The 23,670-nt window shown below is 38.1% G+C and overlaps 1 protein-coding gene across 3 annotated transcripts in view; it reads right to left on the bottom strand.

The window, feature by feature from the left end:
* cep192 (centrosomal protein 192) overlaps positions 1 to 23,670 on the bottom strand; it is a 60,300-nt gene that overhangs the window by 6,729 nt on the left and 29,901 nt on the right. For 2 of the 3 annotated variants that reach the window (XM_067449182.1, XM_067449183.1), the window contains exons 15-35: positions 22,393 to 22,457; positions 22,054 to 22,275; positions 19,584 to 19,725; positions 19,403 to 19,494; positions 18,192 to 19,302; positions 17,421 to 17,538; positions 17,062 to 17,209; positions 13,738 to 14,497; positions 13,489 to 13,637; positions 12,378 to 12,608; positions 11,876 to 12,001; positions 11,589 to 11,732; positions 11,441 to 11,504; positions 11,148 to 11,287; positions 10,950 to 11,042; positions 8,063 to 8,181; positions 7,669 to 7,854; positions 2,733 to 2,823; positions 1,760 to 1,939; positions 1,418 to 1,678; positions 1,028 to 1,149 (exon numbers count right to left, since the gene is read on the bottom strand). In XM_067449182.1, the coding sequence (XP_067305283.1) occupies positions 1,028 to 1,149; positions 1,418 to 1,678; positions 1,760 to 1,939; positions 2,733 to 2,823; positions 7,669 to 7,854; positions 8,063 to 8,181; positions 10,950 to 11,042; positions 11,148 to 11,287; positions 11,441 to 11,504; positions 11,589 to 11,732; positions 11,876 to 12,001; positions 12,378 to 12,608; positions 13,489 to 13,637; positions 13,738 to 14,497; positions 17,062 to 17,209; positions 17,421 to 17,538; positions 18,192 to 19,302; positions 19,403 to 19,494; positions 19,584 to 19,725; positions 22,054 to 22,275; positions 22,393 to 22,457 (4,564 nt within the window). The remainder of the gene's footprint in view (positions 1 to 1,027; positions 1,150 to 1,417; positions 1,679 to 1,759; positions 1,940 to 2,732; positions 2,824 to 7,668; positions 7,855 to 8,062; positions 8,182 to 10,949; positions 11,043 to 11,147; positions 11,288 to 11,440; positions 11,505 to 11,588; positions 11,733 to 11,875; positions 12,002 to 12,377; positions 12,609 to 13,488; positions 13,638 to 13,737; positions 14,498 to 17,061; positions 17,210 to 17,420; positions 17,539 to 18,191; positions 19,303 to 19,402; positions 19,495 to 19,583; positions 19,726 to 22,053; positions 22,276 to 22,392; positions 22,458 to 23,670) is intronic. The other variant, XM_067449184.1, reaches the window with a different exon arrangement.

Raw genomic sequence — 23,670 nt, 5'->3', positions numbered from 1 at the left:
GATGGAGGGGCAACATGGCGACCGGCATTTGAACCCCTCACCCGTATGTATTTTCAATGGCATATTATAAACTTACGGGGACTTTATTACTTGAAAGAAGTAAATGTACATTAATGAGCACATATTTTTTAGCTAAAAATAGTGTTAGTGTAGTATAGTGTTTTTAGCTAAAAATAAACTAAAAAAGTTACACAGTGTAGCTTTAAATATTTTCTTTTCAGTAGTTTTCCATAATTGGCATGTTGTGATTATGAAATGCATACAACGTGATATTAATAGTCAAAAAATAGGAAGAATTAATTTTTTATGTTTTTGCTCATCAGGGCTGCATTTATTTAATAAAAATACAGTAAAAACAGTTATATTGTGAATTATTATAATTGCATCTTTAAATGTAATTTATTCCTGTGATGAGCACCAGAACAGCATATTATAATGATTTACAAAGGATCACATGACACTGAAGCCTGTCAGCTTTCAACTTTGCCATCACGGGAATAAAATTACATTTTCTAAATATTTTCAAAATAGAAAACAGAACTTTTACATTCCAATATTACCATTTAACTGTATTTTTTAGCAAATAAAGACAGTCTGGGTGACTATAAGAGAGATTTTTCAAAAACAAATTAAGTCGATTGTAACCATTTATTAAACATTTTAAGACTGACAGAATTCTCTATGGAAGCCCGATTTCGCCACTAAATAAAACTATGAAAAGAGTAACTGCAACTAAAGTTGTAAAGTCACAATTCTGAGACAAACTCGCAATGCGTGATAGTCACAATTCTTACTGAGAAAAAGTTATAATTGTGACTTTACAATTAGCAATTGCAAGTTTATTTCTCAGAATTGTGACTTTATAACTTGCAATTGTAAAAAAAAAAAAAAAAAGTCAGATTTTTTTAGATAAAAGTTGCAATTACTCTTTTTTTTTTTTTTTCTTTAGTGGCAGAAACGGGCTCCCATAATTCTCAGCTTGAAGGAGAATTTTTTTAAATCAAGTCAAATGAGAAAAGTCACTGACTTCCTGAACTGCTGTCGAGAGACCTCGTCCCCACAGAAGAGGCAGACAGTGGCAAGGAGAGCAGCAGAGGACTGACAGAGTGCCTGCTCTCTGCGTGAAGCCTTCATCGCTATTGTGATCACCTGTAAAAACAGTATTATTAAATCTTCCAAGCAAATACAGATGTAAAAATGGATGTCAGTCCAAAAGCAATTTCTGAATAAAACCTTTAACTGCTCTGTGAAAGAAATCCCCCCCCCAAAAAAACCACACACACACACAGACACACACAGACAAAGACAGAGACACAGACACAGACAAAGACACAGACAAAGACACAGACAAAGACACAGACAAAGACACAGACAAAGACACAGACACACAAAAAGTAAAATGTGCACTTGGGCTCACCTCCTGCGTTCTCTCTTTCAGAACAAACTGTGAAGGGGACAAACTGATAACGGTCGAGTCCATAACTGTTTGATTCTGAAGATTGCTGTAGGGTACCACTTTTACAAAGGCAGCACGTGAGCCCGTGTTCCGCACGCACACGCAGAGTTTACTGACACGACCTGCCTGCACTCCACCCAGCATGGCCACATAGCCATCAGAACGTTTCTTCAACTCCTCCAGAATCACGTTACTTGTGCCGCCATATCCTGACAAAGGGATCTGAGAACACCATGATAAAATTTAAGGTTATCTATTTGTAACAAAATATTATTGTTTATCGGAGATTATAAACAAACGCACAGTGAATTTGACCCCAGGCTGGGAGGCACGTGCAGCAGACTGCTTGATCTCCAGTTTGGCCAGCATGGAGGCAACACGCGTGGGAGCAAAGAGTAGATGAACAGTCACATCTTCTTTGGGTTTGATTGACAGCTCTCTGTTACGTGTCAGCCGCTCATCTGGGCCAAAAGAACTCTGCAGCTGGAGGGTTGAGACACAGAAAAAGAAAAGATAAATGGATAAACGTGTATATACTGCCACCTGTTCCACAAAACTAAGGAGCTGGTTGGTTGGTTATCCTAAGCCAATAGAGTGCAACCATTTGGGTCCTAGAAGTAAAAACTCCATTAATTCTCTCAAAAGGAAAATTATTTTTTATTGATTACTTATAAGCGTGTAAAGACAGACCTACTGTGAGTTCAGAGAATGTTAAATGCTTTAGTTTAAGCCATGTATTTAAAATATATGGTGAAAAACCCAAAATTACCCATGATGCAGTACAGAACCACCAACACAAATTCTACCAGAGTTGCGACATGCAAAATCATACCAAAAGAGCTTGCAGGGAATGGCCACTCCCATCGAGCTCTGTAAATGATGTAATCAATTCTCCCTACACTCTTAAAATACTTAAATATGTATGTATAAAGTCGTATTAAATCTACCAGAAGATTGGCTCAAAAATTGCCAATGAAATGAATGGGAATGCTAATATATATATTATATATATATATATATATATATATATATATATATATATATATATATATATATATATATATATATATATATATATATATATATATATATATATATATTTATTATTATTAATTAAATGATGAAATACAACAAATAATGTAACGTATTACTTGATTTGTTGCAATATATAAATATTTGAAATTGTAATACAACATCTTTCGTTTATTCGCCCATGTTTTTATTCACATTTGGCAGGTCAATGAAATGAACTACATTTCTCACGGAGTTAGCATACCTGGAAACAATCTTGGTCTTGACCCCTGATGAGAAGTCTGAGTTGTTGTGATGTAGTGGGTGAATTATTTCTTAGCACCAGTTTTTGTTGCCTGCAAAAACAAAAGCATCACCCACACACAATTGATTTGTATGCTGACAAGTTTACAAGAGTTTCTTTTTTCTTTGTATTTGAGAGACACTCAAATCTGATTACACATATATAATATGGTTTGGTGAAAAAAACAATGCATAAAACAGACAGATTTCCACTAATATAAGTTTTTGTAAATTAATACATTTGGACACTAGGGATGCCACAATTCTCAATATAATATTCAACTGTTCGGTACGGCATTCATGGTTCAATAAGCGCTTGTGAATTGTGATTTTTTTTCGGTTTTGCATTGAAATAATTATTTTACTTTTTATTTAAATGTATTTATCTCCATTTGAAATATTTCTCTGTTTCTTTTGGGTCTGTTTGAGTGTCCCTGTCAGTCTGCGCACTGATATGAGCAAATATCCAATCATGTACGCTAAAGTTAGGGGGTGGGCCGACTGATTCAAGCTGATAGAAGAGCAACTTTGACTGAAATAACCACTCGTTACAACCGAGGTATGCAGCAAAGCATTTGTGAAGCCACAACATGCACAACATTGAGGTGGGTGGGCTACAACAGCAGAAGACCCCACCGGGTACCACTCATCTCCACTACAAATAGGAAAAAGAGGCTACAATTTGCACAAGCTCACCAAAATTGGACAGTTGAAGACTGGAAAAACGTTACCTGGTCTGATGAGTCTCGATCCATCATGCCTTGTTACCACTGGGCAGACTGGTGGTGGTGGTGTAATGGTGTGGGGGATGTTTTCTTGGCACACTTTAGGCCCCTTAGTGCCAATTGGGCATCATTTAAATGCCAATGAGGCCATCCTGAGCATTGTTTCTGACCATGTCCATCCCTTTACGACCACCATGTACCCATCCTCTGATGGCTACTTCCAACAGGATAATGCACTATGTCACAAAGCTCGGATCATTTCGAATTGGTTTCTTGAACATGACAATGAGTTCACTATACTAAAATGTCCCCCACCGTCACCAGATCGTGCCCTGGATGTGCATCCCACAAATCTCCATCAACTGCAAGATGCTATCCAATCAATATTGGCCAATATTTCTAATTCATTGTTATATAAAATAGCTTTAATTGTAGCCTACATTTATTCATTCAATTTCACTTAAATGCTACTGTACATCTCTGAGCTGCCAATGTAAATCTTTATATTTATTTTATACAATACACTAGGAATATGTGTACAAGGGGATTCTTAAGTAAAGTTTTAAGTTTAAGTAAGGTTTTTCAAGTCTTTTAAGTAAAATAAAGAAAGAGTATTGCAATACATTTCTGTTCCTGTCGCCTTAGAATAGAATAGCAAAAAAAAAAAAAAAAAAAAAACGAACCAAACCGAAAACCATGGTTAAAAACCGAGGTATGTATTGAACCGTGGACTAACTGTATTGTTGCATCCCTAGACTAGACAATAAGGACTGCCTGAAGGCCTTGGGCCAGTGTGAAAGATGCTCAGGACAGTTGACAGAACTATCATGGCCCAAAACGGGACAGAGCTTAATCGTCTTGATACCATTTTTGCATGTTTTTATTTAAAGGGGGGGTGAAACACTCAGTTTCAGTCAATCTCATGTCAATCTTGAGTACCTATAGAGTAGTATTGCATCCTTCATATCTCCGAAAAGTCTTTAGTTTTATCATATTTATAAAAGAAATATGGGCTGTACCGAGTCTTTCCGGAAAAAACCGAGCGCCTGGAGGCGTATCGTGTGGGCGGAGCTAAAGAATCACAAGCGCGCAAAGCGGTGACGTCCTCAAGCGTGGAGAAACCCATCTATCTCAGCTAATACAGATAATGATCCACAATCAAATCTGAGGCTGAAATAAACTGAACAGGAGAAACGGCAACATCAGGACGTCCGTCTCTGTGGTATGTAAGTTACTGTATTTAATGGCCTCTCCACATTTCTGTGTCTTTACTCGCAGTGTCTGAGGACATGATTCGGTTTATGGACTATTGTATGCGACTAGACCTTAGAAGTAACGTAGCAAGCAGAACGGTTTTGCACGTCAGACTAGTGTAACGTTATACAGAACAACAATGGAGTAACCGTTAGCGCATTTGAATGACGAAGCACGCGATCGTATCGTTTACTGATGTTTACTCATGCGACGGTAGCCAATAGCAGAGACATTTGAAGTTGATTTACTCACCGGCATCTTCCAAAGCAGGACCGCTCTGTCAAAAACACACTTCTTTGGTATGATTTGGTGAAGTCCTGTGACAGCAGTGACCGTGGAAATCCACTTTGCGACGCGACTGAAGCGATGCCTTGAAGCTTCCCGTCATTTCTGCGTTCAAATCGGTTCAAATGCAGCGCTGCCTTCCCGGGGCGCGACATAAGTGTTCACGGAGGACTGGATCTGCATCTGAGAGACTGTTTACAGCGTGCTCTAGTCACGCGCGCGCGCACCCTTCCGGGAGAAGAGCCCGTACAGCCCATACAAGGACCTTCCGCTCTATTTAACGTCAATTAGACCCATACTCGAAAAAAACTCGCCGAAACTTGTGAGAAACCGGAAGGAGTATTTTTAACACAGAAATACTCCATCAAATGTCCAACATTAGTTTTTGAAACTTTGTCTATGTTTAGGATGGGAATCCAAGTCTTTAACAGTGGAAAAAGCTCAGTATGCATGAAACAGCATTTCACCCCCCCTTTAAACAAGCCTTTTTATACCTTGCATATTTAAACACCCAAGTGAAAGATGACAAGAGAACTAACACACAGTATGAGAAGTTTTCTGTGAGCACGAATCTGAAGCCCACACACTGAAAGCTGCATCCCCAGTGTGCGAGAACTAAATTTAGTTCCTTTTCCATGCATGGTCTTAGAGTGACAGCAGCCTAATATGCTTGCTGCTATCGGTGTTTTAATGTTTAATCTAACAAAAACCAAAACACTGCTCTTGACTGACTAACTTTTGTTACTTTAATAAGGACTAATCTATATTTAGTGTATACAGTGAAGACTATGCCATGTTAATTTACATTTGATCATTGTATCCAATTTCTGTATCTGAAAACTACTGTTAGACTTACTTAAAAAGCAGTTTATTGTATTAGTTTCTTTGCACTATTGTCTGTATTTGTGCTGTTGCATTAAATTTCATTTGTTTCTATTTTCTTTAATTTTATTTGACACTGGTCCTTTTTCCTGAACATAACACATACCGATCCGTACCAAAACAGTGCTTTTTTAAACAATGATACAAACCGAACAGCAAGTAATTTGAACCATTGCAACCCTAGTTCAGGGTATATGCAGGAATCCTGAAGTTAATTTCAATACCTTTTTAAGACTTTTTTAAGACCTTCTCAAAATATTTTAAGACCTCATCGCACTTCAAGTTCTAATCGGCAACAAACCTTTAATAAACAGTTGTAGTCGAATGTAGACTTAAAATCTCTATCGTAGGCCAATTTTGTATTGTTTATATTGCATATCTGTTTTACAACGTATGGAGGGCAACACATTACCTAACTGCGCATTCCGCAAAATACATGACGTCACCCGTAGACGGCGCGCGCCAGGGATGGAAATTAACTTTTTTCAAAGTCTACCACTGTTTTTACCAGCCACTTTTTTGTTTTTAACAAATTAATACTACAAGCTCTACAATACTTGGGCAGTTTATTTAATCTCAAGTCTCAATGAATTCCTGATATTTTCACGATGATTTGTGGTCTTTTATGGCTTCCAGTTTTATGGTTTTTTGTCCCAAGAATGAAACTATTCGTTCTGGCATCTTTGAAGCGTGTTGACAACATACTGAGCAGAGCATTGTCAGTAGGGATGCACCGAAATCACAATTCTTGACCGAAACAAAAAAAGAAGAAACCAAAGCCGAAAACCGAAAAATAAAATTCAAACTAGAATGTTTAACTCGACCTCACTCATGTGTTCATTAAATAATAATGTACAGGTCTACTGGCCTGCAGAAAGGTACAGCAATTGAATAAAGTAATCAAATGTAAAATAACTGCATATTTAACTGTTTAAATGAAAGATTAATCCTTATTAAACTTACAAAAACTATTCAATCAAGAGCATTGTTTAATGTCAAACTAAATATAAGGACATCCCTCAGGCAGCAGTAAAGGCTACTGCGCCTTTAAGACCTGAGGCAGGGATATGCTCGTCTTTCTCGACTGTGCATACTATACAGTTCACTTAAGGCATATTCAGACTGTCTGCTTGGATACACATCAAGATGGACATGTTGACATGCTTCTTGTGTGAGTTTGTCCATTTAAGCGCAAGACTTGAAAGAGAACTCAATATTTGCGCGCTGTGAGACTCGCGCGCGCTCTCGGATAATGCACAGCATCAGATCTTCTCTCAGCGCGCGCGAGTCACACAGCGCACGCGAGTGATGACGGAGAAAACGACTGGTCATATGCGCACATACGGCAGCACTCGCATGCACTGAACAAAGTTTACAGAGAGGTGAAACAGCTCGGTAGGTGAAGCGAGTTTACCCGCCACAACTCAAAATCAGCCGCATTTGGCTGGTGGCGTGCGTGGCGGCGCTAATTTCCATCCCTGGCGCGCGCGCTCCGAGCAGATCTCAGACTGAGTACCCGGTTGTTTTTTAATACTTACGGGGATGAAAATAAATATATTCATAAATACTTTTTGGAGTCAAACTCTTTTGACAAAGCTTGAACAAAATACTTTCAAAATTTAAGACTTTATAAAGCCGTGATAAGACTTTTTAATACTTTATAAGGGTCTTAATTTTCCCAAAATTGATTTATCACCTTTTAAGACTTTTCAAGACCCCGCGGATACCCTGCTAGTTATACTATGTACTCACACTGCTCTGCCCAGCGTAACCCCTCCCCATGCCATGAACTGTTTGTTGGACAGGATGGGTGGGACTTCGGCCTGTGATAACACAGCAGGTGGGCATACCACTTTCCCAGAAACTCCCTGGACCATCTCTCCTTTCAACATCACCTCATACTGAGGTCCACCGGGTAGAACCAGAATGGTCAACATGCTGAGAAAAAATGTAATAAATAAAAATTTATTGAAAGTGCAACCATATGAAATAGCAAGTATATTTTAAAACTAGATTTTTGCCCAAAAAAATCTAATAAGATTTTAAACAATCTGACCAGTTTAGCATTTAAAATCAGAAATTAAAACCTGCAATGAGGACAAAACCAATTAACATACAAAAACGAAATCTATATGAGTAAACATGCCTCTCCTTGTGTTTCTGTGTGCCCTGGGCAGTGAAAGAGACCACTACGCCTTGCTCCTCTCCAGCTTTCAGAGCCAGTTCCTCTGGCCTCACAGTGAAGCACCGGTCACCATCAGAACTCTGAAAAACAGCCAGAAAGTCAGAAAATAGAAAGACTGTTTTGTTTTGAAAAGCTTTGCTTTTCAAACGTAGGGATGCTCATTTCGGTTAAGTTTCCCGACCAACAACTACCACTCATTATCTGAATATTAACTGCTAACTGATACGATTATAATATTGAATTGCCATTAAATAAATATACAATTGACAAGTGTCTGTGACCTGTTAAAAATATACTTTTTTCATGAATTTATTTTACAGTGGAAACAGCAGAATACATTATCAAATTTCCATGCACCTACAGCGTTTCTGACAGAGAACAACAGATTAAAATAATTTAAATAAAAAGCATAAATCAGACTAAGGCTGAATCTGAAATCGCCCCATACCCTCAAATTATTTGAAGGGACAACCATTTGTAGTGGTGTCCAAAACCAAAGTGAATGTAATCGAGTGCATTTATACAATCCCACATTTCACCGCAATAACGAGTGTACAACCGATGTACACACAACGGCTGTCCAAATTCACTCATTTTCATTCACTCCTTCAAGTGAACTATATTAGTGCACAACGTAGGGCTGGACAATAATTCAATATCAATATATATCGCGATATAATTTTTTTCAATAACGGTGATATGATTTTTAAACACATTTCCGATATTTCGATAAATATATTACAGCATTCCTCACTGACTGACGTTCAGGGCGCAGCCGTCAGAAAGAGCAGAACATGATTGGCTACTTGCGCGATGACGTACACCACAGAAACGCAGTCAGTGCTCAGCAGTAGTAGGCTGATAGATCTATGGATAGATCCAGCAGCAAGTTTTACTTTTAGCTACAAAAAGAGTTTCCCTGACCGCAACACAAATGTGACTGAACGAACTTCCACAAGTAAGGAGAAAGAAATAGTTGATAAGAGAAGAAAGACTAACGTTAATTCAGTGGGGTGGAAGTGGTTCGGCGTGTCCCCCGCACTTTTACTGGGTCTCACCGGTCCTAGTCGACCCGCTCCGAGCGGGATTCCAAACGGCGTTACCTGGAGCGAGGGCGGGCAAGTTAACAGGGACGCTAAAGACCGCTTTCTCTAACCTCGGTTGATTGCGCGCTTCTTGAGGTCACGGGCAAGTGTAAACATAGAAACCAACGTGAATACATCAAGATTTAATTTCAGAGACAAAAAATAATCTATGCATGACCTGTCATTTTATTCGTATCTAAATATGAGGAGAACGCTCTCTCACAGAAAGTCCAAAAGCGGATTTCGTAGAACTAACGTTACTGTCACGCTGGAGCTGCAGCTGAAGGACAACGTTACATATACATAAAAATCGTTATGAGCTGAAAGGTGACGATCGACAGTCAGACGAATGCGACAATATATGAAAGCAATGAAGGAGCATCATAAGCAACAAAACTGTTTTCAACACTGATAATAATCATAAATGTTTGTTGAGCATCAAATCCTAATATGAGAATGTTGAGTGACATTGAAGACTGGAGAAATGATGATAAATTCAGCTTTGATCACAGAAATAAATGACACTTTACTATATATTCACGTAGTGAACAGATGATGTAGATCAGAATAATATTTTACTGTATTACGTTGTTTACTGCATTTTTAATTAAATAAATGCAGCATTAAATATATGCTATAGTTTTGCATAAATGGAAAATAGAGCGCTGTATGAATTGTTCTTCACTGAAATTTAAAACTTATTCCTTATTGAGAAAATGCTCAATAAACTGCGTCTGCGGCATAGGAGCACTGTACGCTGTGAAGCAGATCCACCATCTGAAGCAGATCCATCCGCTAGAATATTCTGAGTCAGGCTGAATCCTGGCTGAAGACCTTTTGTTTAATCTATATTAAGAATAATATAATCAGCCTATGTTATAGTTTAAACTTAAAGATATTAATATTAATAAAGTGCGAGTCTTATGTTTATTTGATGTTGATTTCACATTTCTTTTTCATATAAAGGCTAAATACAAATAAAAGGTGAACATTAATTTATTTGTACTGGTTTTATTTCTAAAATATTATAGAGTTTTATAGGAGGACTATTCATAGACTTGGCCAATACATTTTTCAGAAGTTTGTAGGTACAGACATGTGGCAGTTCTTAGTAGTTTTTTCTAAAGCTTTTATATAGTTCATATCGATATCGGAATTATATCGTATCGACTGAAATTAAGAAAAATATCGTGATATGAATTTTGGCCATATCGTCCAGCCCTAGCACAACGTAGGGAATAGTGAAAGAGGGTTTAGGGCGCAATTTCACATTCAGCCTTTCAACATTTTTTTTCAACAAATAAAAACAGCAGGCATAACTCAATCCACAGCCTGACTGTTTTTTCCGCCTCGCTAGAGTGGCAAGCCTCAGGAAGCGCCTTTCGTTTGCTTGTAATACTGCTGCATTTTATTACAGCATAGCATATTTTGCAAGTTACTTCGACGCCCTTTCTGTCGGAATGGTCCCACACAGAGTAGGCCTACTACTTTTACATTGCTTCATTTTGCTTGAGGTCGCACATGTCGACACGACTTGTGAGTTAACAAATTATAGCATATTTTTCTTTAACAATGCAGCAAAAAAAACAACAACAACAAAAAAAAAACTTTAAACCATTTAACTGACTGGTCAAAATTCTTACTCTAGGTTAATTGTTAAATGGTCAATAAGAGCATCCCTAATTCTATGGTATTTATAGTAGAGTATGCTGTCAATGTATGAGAAACTTAGTGCATTAAAATGTAACGCTCATTTCACGCACCTTTAGTCTGAGCAGAACATCAATGTTGCCCGCATTCTTTAAGGGAAGATTCTGCTTTGCAGTCTGCCCCAAAGGAGCCTGAAGAGACACCGTCTGTACAGACATCCAGGTATTAAAGAAGCAAAAAACTGAACTCATTTCATAACCCAAAAAATCCAGGTGTCCTGTAGCTTGTAGGCAGAACGTTTCCTCTGTTACCTGTAGGTCTTTTGGTGCATGCACTCTGGCAGTGCCTGTCCGTGCCCTTAGGGCTACACTCTGGATCACATGACTGGGGCCAGGACTGTCCACCTCAATATCCACCCGTGCACTGTATTCATCGGCTGGCCCCAACTCACCTAAATCCAACAAAGAGCAGCTCACGATCATTGTGTGCTTTATTTTTTTTAGATTAGAGATGGATGGATGGGATAGCATTTCAGTGATACTATTAAAAACACAAATACAGGATGAACATTGTGTCTAGTTTTTAGGTTTACATACAGACATACCTGAACTTGAAATGTACTTTTGAGGGGCACTGAAATTAACCCACACCAAGAAGCTTTCTTGATTCTGTGGAAAAAACAAACATCAGATGTATTTGAAAACTCAAATCAGCCATCAGTTCAGAAAATAACCATAATGAGAGATATTCACCTCTGAATAACTGGCATGCAGCACATGGTTTATGACTGATGAAGTTGAAAGTGAGGTCAGGTTTGAGCCAGAATGAAGGGAACCGTCTGTGCTCATGGCGACCGGGCTCTTAGAGAAGCCAAAACAATGCCATGCTGATGCATTCTATGAGAGACAAAACCTTGAAACTATTTAACATGCCACTGAATGAGAGCATGTTATCTGTCTAACATGTGACAAGGATAACATCATGCACAACCACTGTTTAATATATTTTTCAAAACCAAATGCTGACAGATCTCACTGACCGCACTGATAACCAGTCGAATAGGCACAGTGGCATGAGTCCTGTTGACCAGTTTGAGCGGCAGGGTCTTAGTACTGCCCCCCGCCAGGTCCCCGAAGTCCAGGCAGCCTGTCTTTCCAACGTCTACCTATTTATTAAAATAAGAGATAGAAAAGCCAAATCTGTTTTCTTTTTTCCCCCACACATTTCACATGGATTAAAATAGAACTTCTAAAAGATACCTACAGAAAAATAACAGACAAATTTCAGGAATAAAGGCCAATTTGCACTGCACCAACAGATGCAGACCAATGGCAACAGCCACTTCTCAGACATTCTAATTCTGATTCGCTAATCAGCAATAAGCTCCGACAGACACAGACAAATCCCAATAAAATTGCTGCGTTTATTGGTGCAGTGTGAATTGGTCTTGAAATCACCAAATTAATTCTAGTACAATTTCTTTTTTTAATTATATGCATTTTTAGTGCCTTGGAACCGTCAACTCTGAAAACTCTTTTAACCTGTATTAATGGGTTCTCAGCCACAGCGATCAGCACCACTTTCTTGGCAAAGACTTCTGCATGGGCCGCAGCCTCCGTCTCTGCGGATGCAGGCCAGGATGACACACTGAGAGTACACTGATACAGTCCAGCCCTCGGAGCTATGAACAAAACCTTCTGTTCTTCTGTACATTTGGGTCCAATTATGGTCTTATTCTTTATTATCAGCCACTGGAACGGAAGGGACTCCACCTGTGATGCAATGACAATTAGAATACTGCATTTAAAAATTAACAATAAATACATTTAGCCACATGAGGCTTTAGATAAACTGCTTTTTGACCAGTAAGTTTGCCAGATTTTACTAAATCTAGACCACTGGTTCTCAACCTTTCTAAAAGCAAGGCCAACATTATCTACACAAAATATTTGAAGGCCCAACACTCTTTTCTAGATCTAGTTTTCATAAAAGTTCTAGTTTTCGTTAAATAGCAGCACTCCAGAAGTTTTAGGAGCCAAATGTTCTTCAATGTTCCCAACTATTTAAATAATTGAATTGACATAACTTTAATCCAGTAAATCATGAACAACTGGAACAAGGCAAGTATTTTGTTTTTTTTATCCATTTAAAAAAATTGAGCTTGCCCTCTATCTAGAACATACGTTTGTATAAATTGTCAACTGAATAGAAAGAAAAAAAAATGCTTCATAGGTACTGTAAAAAACACCATTGAGCAAATATTTTTCTCATTTAAATGATTCTCACAGGTTTTCCAAATGAAATAAGAAATTTATTTTTTTTGCTTTTTTACGCTTATTTTAATGCTTGTTTTGTCCTACTTATAATAATTTTACATAGTGATGCAACAAGAATTTCTTACAGAACATGAAAAAAGTTAATTAGCTGAAAATTAAAAAGTTAATTTAACATCCGTGAGTTGTATATACACATTTATACTGTAGACAAGGCACCTTTTTAATTCTAATATATAAATGAATTGCTGAAACAAACAAATTTAAATGGTGGCTGTAATAAAAAAATATTTTTAGTTGCATCAATCTTGACACCCCACTGAAACTTTGCTGAGGCCCCCTTGAGAACCACTGGACTAATTTTGACAGATTTTCTTACCTTCTCTCCATCAATGGATAGGCTTGTGATGGAGATGGAAACTTGCTGCCAGCGCTCAGAGGGGTTGAAGATATTGAGGGACGTCTGAGAGGCAATTCCCACACAGCAAGAACTGGGAAACTTCAGTTCATTTGGAACCATCACTTGAGCTAAAGTGCAAGTGGGGAAAAAAAGTTTTTATTTTTGTTTGTTTTCTTAAAGAAATTAATTCATAACTGTCTTTCAAATACATAAATCAATTCCACTCACTTCTAAAGTCTGCTAGATCTTGTGTGGCCCATGACCCAACATTTGGCTGTCCATAGGTCTTGCTCACTGAATAATGAGGATGTTGTTGTTGACCGGTATTCAGGTAACCAGACTGAATATTTGTAGATCCAGAGACATGCCCCACATGACTCATTGATGGATTTGCAGGATGCATTGCAGCTGATACTCCATATAAACCAGGTGGCCCTCCAATCGGATAGGAAGGAGCATGTAGAGGACCCTCTGAGCTCAGATACTGCTGTGCCAGATGGGAACTAAAGAGGGAACGTCCTGTTAGGAGGCTGGGAAGGTTTGGCATGGTACCCTGAGAGCTGTAGCTAGGAACTGACCCATATGCCAAGTCATCTGCAGCACTAAAATAAGACCCAGGCCCAGACCCAGACCCAGACCCCAAGCCATGAGGCAACAATTGGTGCGCCGGTTCTGCGGCTGTCCCAGGTGGATGCTGAATATTTAGCTTGCTCAAGTACCCAGAATCCCCTTGAGTGTACAACCTTGGCCCAGGCTCAGACTGGCGGTTGCCATTAGCGTATCCGTTTTGTTCTTTATGGAAGTCACTTTCACTTTGGCAACGTGAGCCCAGTTCTGAGGTCTTTTGGTTGAGTCTTGGAACTTCAGAGTGGCAAAAAGGTTCTGGACTCTTTAAAGAACTCAAAACATTTCCATTTTCAAATGGCTCCACTGGAGGAGTTGGGCTGGCTCTGATAATAGTGGTGCTTAAAGCCATCGAGGTGTTTTTCTATAGAAGCAGAGAAAAATATTATTTTATTAAAAATATAAACATTAACAAACCATAAAGCAAAACAGTGGCATCACAATCAATATCAAAAACCTATCCACTAATATGGGCCTCTAATGGCCAATGCCAATATCTGGTTAATATCAATAAAAATACTAATAATTGTTTTCCTCTTTTTTTTTTTTTTTTAACAAAATCTGTGCAACTTCAAAATCTGTACATGCATTTTGACATCTGATTGTTAGTTTATTCTTTTTAGCAATTAAATAGACTTAATATAATTCTAGAACTGTCCACCTTCTGGTCAGGGTGCAAGTTAGCCTGGATGCCAGCCGAACTTAGCTCCGCCCACAATTTTTTTAGGTCGGGCGGTTCGGTCTGGCCTCGCTCCATAGAGGAGTAATTATCCCTGAACAGAAACTGTTCGGACCAATGAAATCATCAGGGCTTTAGACGATGACGGACAGATGATAAACAGCAACGTAATCATGCACGTCATCAAAGGGGCTTGGATTATATTTGTTCACATCCTAAACGGAGAGCTTGTTTGTATATGCATTCACCTTCACTATTTCTCTCAAAAATGATCATCATGTTGGGTAAGTACTCTGTGTATCATTAAATTCTTTTTTTTTTTACAACACTGGCTAAGATCGTTTATTCCAGCCTGATTTCAGCTCACGTGCAGACAGGGTTGCCAAGTTTTTACAACAAAACCCACCAACAACTAGCCCTAAACAATAGCTTCTCGGGGGGTTCTTCGGGAAAAAAAATGGCATTTGGGGGGTAAAATGTGTTATTTTGGCAAGGTTGCCTGCTAAAATTCGCACTCATGGGTTTTTATATCACATAATAGTCGCTTCAAACATTGGACATAGAAAACAACCCGCAGAAAAAAAATGTGGACTTGGCAACACAGTGCAGTTGAGCTCTGATTAGTCGTAGCTCAATCCAATTGATGTCTTTCCTGGTTCGGTTGAAACACGCCCCATAATCACAGCCCAATGGAGCAGTTTCAGACTAACATTCTGACTATAATTAAGTATGACCACGTCAGGCTAGGTGCAAGTGTCTTTTTTTGTTAAAACTACACTGATTTAACTGAAATTTTTGAGGTAATGTACGATTAAATTTAAAATTCTAAAACACTTAACTGAAGCAACTTAGGTTTTGTCTGATTATCTATACATCTGCTTTTCTAAAATATTTTTTTCTGTGAGTGTTAATTTGTGCAATGATAACATACCAGCAATTTAAAGATGATTTTTTAACATTATGGCCCAGTTTCACTGACATGGCTTAGATTAAGTCATGGTTACAACTAGTTCAATTAGGACATTTAAGCAGCTTTATTAAACTTGTTCTTAGAAAAAAAAAAAATACTGATGTGCATCTTGAGACAAACCTCTTAACACAGATTTAGATGACTGATATTGATATGCATTTTATGCAAGTACTCAACTTGTTATGTAAATCAATGAGATCTTTATAACAGTGTTAAAAAATAAATAAAAAAATAATAAAGTTTTTTACCTCTGTTTTATTCTCAAAGTATTATAGTGACCATAATGTGTTATGTGTCAGGAGTTATGAATATGATAATCGGCGTCGGTACCTTTCGACTGTAATATGCTCGTCATCTGCTCCCATTCATAAAAAAACTCCCTTTGTGGTCATGATGAAGACTCTCCACAAAACAACATCCCTCCGGGCTTTTAGTTCAAATGTGTGCAAATGTGGAGAAATGTTGATAGATTCGCATATGTTTGAGTCAAATTTCTATACAGAGAACTATTATTTATTCAATCTTTATCCAAAATCCACGGATGTATCATTATGAGCGCTGTAGACTGTGATGTGCTGCGTTTTTAATTCATACTGGCAGCCTGAGGGCGCCAATGACCTGAGCTAGTGCACATTCAGTCCATATATGAAACTAATAAAGAAGTGACAAACCATGTGAAATTGAACTCCCTGTCATAAACAAACCTTCCAGAGATCGCTATAACATCCAGATAGATACGTTTGAAGACAACAATCGCGACAATATATGGTTTGTTTGTGTTCTTTATGCCATGTTGGGCGTTTTGTTTTTATAATAGATTAGGCCTGTCAGATTTTTTGACCCAAAGTCACATGAGATCACAGAAGGTTATGTAAAACACTTGACTTATGAAGTATAAAGTGATATGAAGTAAGTTTGGAATAAAACATGATTTTAACCCTATGGGGTAAACACTGGGGATTTGAATGGGACTTATGTATTGATACTCGCGGCTTAAAAATCGATACTTTCTTGGGAGAAAAATATAGATTTATATCGCACAACCGATAAAATTGCTCAGCCTTACTATATGACTACTATATTTCACTATAAACCATATGAGCCATTAAAGCTTGATCATAAACACATGCAAACCTTTTCTTCCCTTTTTGTCTAAAGGTCACATAAACTCCCATTTAAAAAAAAGAAAAGATGTCTGAAACATCCCAAACAGCTAATTCATATTGTAATCCACATAAAACTAAAAAGGTATTACTCAAAAAACAAAACAAAAACTCACCTTACGGTGGTCAGGGGTGGGCATGCAAGTGTTCTCATTAATGGAGAGGTAAGTCAGCCTGCTGAGAGTTGGGCTTGAACAATGAGACTGTGGGGAACCAGGATCTTCATCAGCCTTCCCACTATTGGGTGAGCATAGAGACGTCTCCCTATTCCCAAAACACATGGATAAGTGTCAAATCATGTCATTATTTATCCATGCATTTTAACTATATCTGTGGTTTAATACATTATAGAATAACTACTATGGCTGATTAATAAACAATCACAAAAATAATACACTGAGAAATCTGAATGTGGCGCAGCAAAAAAAAGATAGCAATCTATGAAATATGAAAAGTATACAATATATATTGTTACCCATATCCACTTGGAATGGAGCTCTGGCTTGGACTGGAGTGTGTAAGAGGGGAGGTGGATGGTCTGAAATTACAATGGGTGACCTCCACAACACCAGGGGAACCACTCTCAGGTGAGCCTTTAATAAAAAGTAGATGTCTTAAATTTTCTGAAACTTCATGCTCAATAACAAAATTAATTAAGTAACTAAGTAACTAGGACTGACAAGAAAACGTATCTAATCATATGATATGCCATTAATCACATTTTGCTTAATCTTAACATTTGCTGGGTAAAGTCCACTAACGAGAATGATTAAAAAAACTTGATATTGTGGCAGATAAAAACTTTGCACAGATATTACAAAAACTATCTGATGTGACACCCATTATTAAATTGTTCAACTGACAGCCCTACATTATAGTCATGATGAAATGAAAGTGGTGACAGATCTTTTCTTCCATACTGTGATTTTAGAGAAATTTGAGAGTATTTCAAATTGTAGTTTGGGGACCTGATTTTATTCATTAGTTGCATGCCTGAATGCAAGCTTACAGTTGACAACAAAAAAAAAGGGAAGGATTGATTTTGCCTAAATTAATGGAGAAGTCTGGCAGTCTTCACCATAGAGAAGTCTTCGGTTTCACCAGAAAATGCATGGATTATTTGTTTACAATAAGATTAATTACATGCATTCAGAAAATAGATTATAATATAATTTTCTTTTAATGTCAACTATAAAACAAGCAGTATAACAGGTTTAACATGTTAAAAATAAAATAAAAGAGATACCAAATTTTTCCTGTGGTGCTGGCAGTGAATCCTGGTGATCAACAGCTGCAGTTTTTTCTTTTGAAATAGACTGTGCGGCTTTAGGGCTTCTGGGTGATCGCGCCTGGTTAATTGAGGGTTTATCTGTCCGGCCTACTGTTGTTCTGGGTTTGTGTGGGGAGGTCTTCAACGACGGTAGTTCCGGGCGGCCACCCCTTCGAAGGCCAGGTGAGGTTTTTGGGCCAGAAGCAGGAGTTGACATAGACCCGTCACCTTTCAGAGATCGGCGGTTACCTGTGGCGGAACTGTTGGCTACTTGTGGTCGAGGTGTTCCCATTTTGATTCTGGATTCAGAGACACTTTTATTAATGGATGGTGTCACATGATAGTCATTTTTGTTTTTCTCAAAGCCAGATTTTAAATCGACAGGTTTTGATTTAAAGGACGTGGAAGAAGACTGGCCAGAGCCTAAAGATCTCTTGGCAGGATGCGCATTGGCAGTGGCAGTTGGTAAGCTGCTCGACTTAGGTCGAGGAATTGCACTTCGTTTGGCATCTGACCTTGGACTTGATGATACAATATAGGTATCCTCTGTTTGTTTGGATGCTTTACTTGCCAGAACCTGACATTTGTTTACTGCTTGCTCTTCCATTAGTGAATGCTGTTCTTTTTTATGGGTGGTCCCATTTTCCAGAGGTGCCAACTGCTGTTGAGTCTGCTTGTTAGAACTTGCCAAGCTATCAGCCAGAGTGAGGATGTCCAAGCAGGACTGTGAAGTAGATCCATCACTATCACTACTTGAGACCTCAGCCCTCTTCAGATACTTCTCCATGTCGGGAGTACTAAGGTCTCCCAATGATGTGGTCTTCTGCAGGTTTTCCAGTAGACCATTATGATTTAAGGCTGCTAAAGGACTGATAATGGACTCTTCTGCTACTTGCTGGTGGCTTTTAGAGCGGCTTTGTTTGGAAAGTTCCATGATCATGGCAGCGAGTTGGGCTGGATCTGAGCTGATGGAGGCATCAGCAATTGCAGAGGCAATTGTACTGATGCTAAGCATAAGGTTGCTGCTGGAGTTGGGTGAATCTGAACTATGACCAGAGCGCTCCTTATCTTCATTTTGTCCAGAGATCTAATCCAAAATCAGACAAAGGGAAAAAAGGTTTAAAAACTGTTGCCAAAATTATAAAATACTATATGGCAGCAGTCCAGATCTAAATGGTTGTGAATACCTGGGAAACCTGCACCTCATTTGTTTGTGGTTGCACATTTTTCTGATGTGCAGCTTCAGCTGTGTTGGGCTCAAGAGTCTTATCTAGATCATCTGCAGTTCACATAAAATATATCAAATAACTTATCCAAATTAAAATTATTAAACAAACAACTAATGTGAGAAAAGTATTTTGAATGCACCTGGATTAAGAGTCTCATCAGCATCACTTTGCGGAACTGTCTCAATGTGGATGGAGCTTCCTCTGGAGAACAAATCTGAGGGCCGGAGTAATGCAACAGGATCCCTTTTCTCAGGAGAAGTAATGAAGTATCCAAAAGATGGCTAAAAAAAACAAAACAAAACAAAAACAAATGGTTGAACATCTGTAAGGTAAACATGGTTCTCAAAACAATGCCAAACCTGAACCTAGAGGGCCCCCTTCCAGAAGGGTTTTGGCTTTAGACTTGCTTTTAAACACCCGAATAAGCAGTCTTTAGGATTACTAGAAATTTCTAGGCTGCATCTTATAAACTCATACTCTGAGTAAGTTCTTCTGAATATATTTTTTTTGCAGTTGCAAAATAATTACTTATAATACTATTAATGTAACATTAACGAACATACTACATTTGTCACGTTGTTATTGTCATGTTGCTTCATTGCAATTCACAAATCATCATCTGTCTCATGAGATTTCCATAAATTGTCCAATGAATGCACACTTCAGTATCTTGCCAGAAGCTGTAGGGCATCTATTTACTTTCCACCTACTTTTTTACGAAAACTGAATTCAGACATACTTCTCCACATACTGTTTGTTTTTACCTAATGTACAGCTCTGAAAAAAATTAGGAGACCACTGCAATTCTCTCTAAAACCAGCTTCTCTACATTTATGGAAGCCATTCCATTCCAATGTCTGTTGAACACAGGCACACCTCACTCTACTGAATGAGGTGCCGATTAGGTGATCACCTGAACCAAATCTTATTTAATAAGGAAAAGTATATATATAAAAAAACACTTCTGTGGTCATCACTAACCTCTTGCAGTAGGACCAGATGGATGGCAAAACAGTGCTAGTAGTACCTCAAAACCAAAAAAATAAATATCGACCATGCCAAAAAGTTGTCAACTGACAGATACAGTGAGCGTCGGTTTCTTCCATCCTTAAAATTTCAAAGACGGTAGTTCATAAGAACAAGGTCAAGCAGCAGACATTAGTGACAACAAAGCTACAGACCGGCAAAGGGCGAAAATGACTCAACAGACCGGAATGACCGCCAACTCATTCGAAAGTCACTCAACAAGCGTAGGATGACATTAGTGACCTACAAAAAGAATGGCAAAAGGCAGCTAGAGTGAATTGCACGGAGAGGATGGTTCGAAAAAGGATCGTAGGAGCAGGGCAGAAGTCGTGCAAAGCTAGAAAAAAGCTCATCATCAATGAGAAGCAAAAAAGAGCCAGGCTGAGGTTTGCAAGAGACCATAAGGATTGGACTGTAGAGGACTGCAGTAAGGTGGTCATCTCTGCTGAGTCCAATTTTCAGCTTTGTCCAACACCTGGTCATCTAATGGTGATTAGATGGAGTAGACAAGCCACAGTGTCTCACACCCACTGTGAAATTTGGTGGAGGATCGGTGATGATCTGGGGGTGCTTCAGCAAGGCTGGAATCGGGCAGATTTGTCTTTGTGAAGGACGCATGAATCAAACCATGGTTGTCCTGGAAGAAAACTTGCCAGATCAAGACCCTGTCATGGCCAGCCCAATCTCCAGACCGGAACCCCATTGAAAACCTCTGGAATGTGATCATGAGGAAGATGGATTGTCACAAGCCATCTAACAAATCCGAGCTGCGTGAATATTTGCACCAGGATTATTTATTTTTATATAAGTATAATAAATTGAAAACCAATTATTTTAAATCGTAATACATCACAATATTACATTTTTTTCAGTATTTTTGATAAAAAAATTCAGGCTTGATGAGCAGAAGAAAATTCTTTCAAAAACATTACAAATCGTAATGTGTCCAAACTTTTGGCCTGTACTGTACCAATAAGTAGAGAAACTGATAATTTTGCAGTGGTCTCTTAATTTTTTCCAGAGCTTGTATAGTATACTCCCCACCTCTGATGCAAGAAGGTTGGAGCTAAACTCTTCAGGATGTTGGCCCTCCACAAGCAGGACTGGTCAAATCTACTCTAAGGTATTCCAAGCAAATTCTTGATGCAATTATTGTTAGCAAAGCATCTTTTGAGCATTTCTCAAAAGCATCTTGAGCAAAGTTCGTAGGTGACTAAGTTGATCGTTGGTGGCAATGGTTTTATGATCCACTTAAACTTAACATAATTTTAAGTATGATCCACTTAAAATTATGGTTTTGGGAAACTTAGCCCTGATGCACAATTGACTTACATTGCATTAAAGATATACATTATCAAGTTCATGCATACCCGAGGAAGCCAGCCCATTTTTGAGTTGCTGGCTCCATACCATGTAATCTACAGAAAGGGTTTTGCCAAAGTTGCTAGTGCAGTTTGCATGGTCTGAGCCATTTTAAGTGCATACAGTGTATTCCAAATGACTCGTCTTTGAGGTTACATTCCAGTTAGGACGTTGTCTTAGAAGACACTTGCCCATGCAGGTTTTTGGGACAAAGTCCTCACCCTTTTAACATGGTCCTCTTCAGCGCTACCAAGACACCCCAGAGCTTCAGAGCGCCTTTGAAAAAACTCGCCCAGTGAAATGCGCAGATAACTTTGGTTTCCAGCCTCTAGTTCAGAGGAGACCTGGGAGGCCCTCAAGAGGATGTTGCTACTCGTTGTTGGGGCTTTCCAAGAGGTGTCTCCCAGCACTTCACTCATATTAACAGCTTGAATCTGTTCTTCCTACCAAAACACAAGAAAAACAATTATTGGTTCCTCAATCACATCTATGGGGCCTTTGTGTAAAATCGACTTTAGTTACAGTTTGGCTAAACTCAACCAAAAGAGAACCATTCATACCTGCATAAACCGGTGCTCCTTTTCAAACTCCTCCTGATCCTCAATTATCTTGTCCATGGCCTGGCCTAAGGGAGGACAACATATGCTGTGAAATCAATGACAATTAATTTAAAGGATTAACTCACCCATTAAAATGAGTCAATTTACTACTAATAAGACAAATATAAAAAAAACAATGTATGTATATATATATATATATATATATATATATATATATATATATATATATATATATATATATATATATATATACACACACACACACTAGGGCTGTGCATATACATATATATACATATATATATACACATATATATATACACATATATATATATATATACATATATATATATATATATACATATATATATATATACATATATATATATATATATACATATATATATATATATATATATACACATACATACATATACATACACACACACTAGGGCTGTGCGATATTGAAGAAAAATGCGATATCTTGTTAAATAATGTGATATTCGATACGATATTGCAATTAGTGTGTAAAATCTATTTAAATAGATTTTACACACTATATATATATATATATATATATATATATATATATATATATATATATATATATATATATATATATATATATATATATATATATATATATATATATATATATATATATATTTTAGGGCTGTCCTCGACTAAGGATTTAGACAATCGAATCAGAATTGTCGAATCTCTCTATGGTCGACTGATAGTCGAACCATCTATGTGTGTGAATGGATTGGGAGGGGCACGACACTGTCAGCAGAAGGGTAAAACTATTTTTATTTTCCTTTACACACTGCACACAGCAACAAGTTTTAATAAAGCGACCAAAACTGCCTGCCAACTGACAGACGAACTGACAGAGGTAACAGAGGTCAAACGTTTTCTGTATTTTTTCACCAGGTTTGCACACACTGCAGGAGGGATTTTGGCCCACTCCTCCACACAGATCTTCTCTAGATCAGTCAGGTTTCTGGCCTGTCACTGAGTTTGAGCTCCCTCCAAAGATTCTCTATTGGGTTTAGGTCTGGAGACTGGCTAGGCCACGTGAGAACCTTGATATAACCCTATTCAATGATGTAACCCTATTCAAATATGCTTCTTACAGAGTCACTCCTTGGTTATCCTGGCTGTGTGCTTTGGGTCACTGTCATGTTGGAAGACCCAGCCTCTACCCATCTTCAATGCTCTAACTGAGGGAAGGAGGTTGTTCCCCAAAAGGTTGTCGCCCTGTCCCATGTGCAGAAAAAC

This window comes from Pseudorasbora parva, chromosome 7, assembly GCF_024679245.1.
Source record: "Pseudorasbora parva isolate DD20220531a chromosome 7, ASM2467924v1, whole genome shotgun sequence".
Taxonomy (NCBI): domain Eukaryota; kingdom Metazoa; phylum Chordata; class Actinopteri; order Cypriniformes; family Gobionidae; genus Pseudorasbora; species Pseudorasbora parva.
This window is presented reverse-complemented; position numbering and strand designations above follow the sequence as displayed.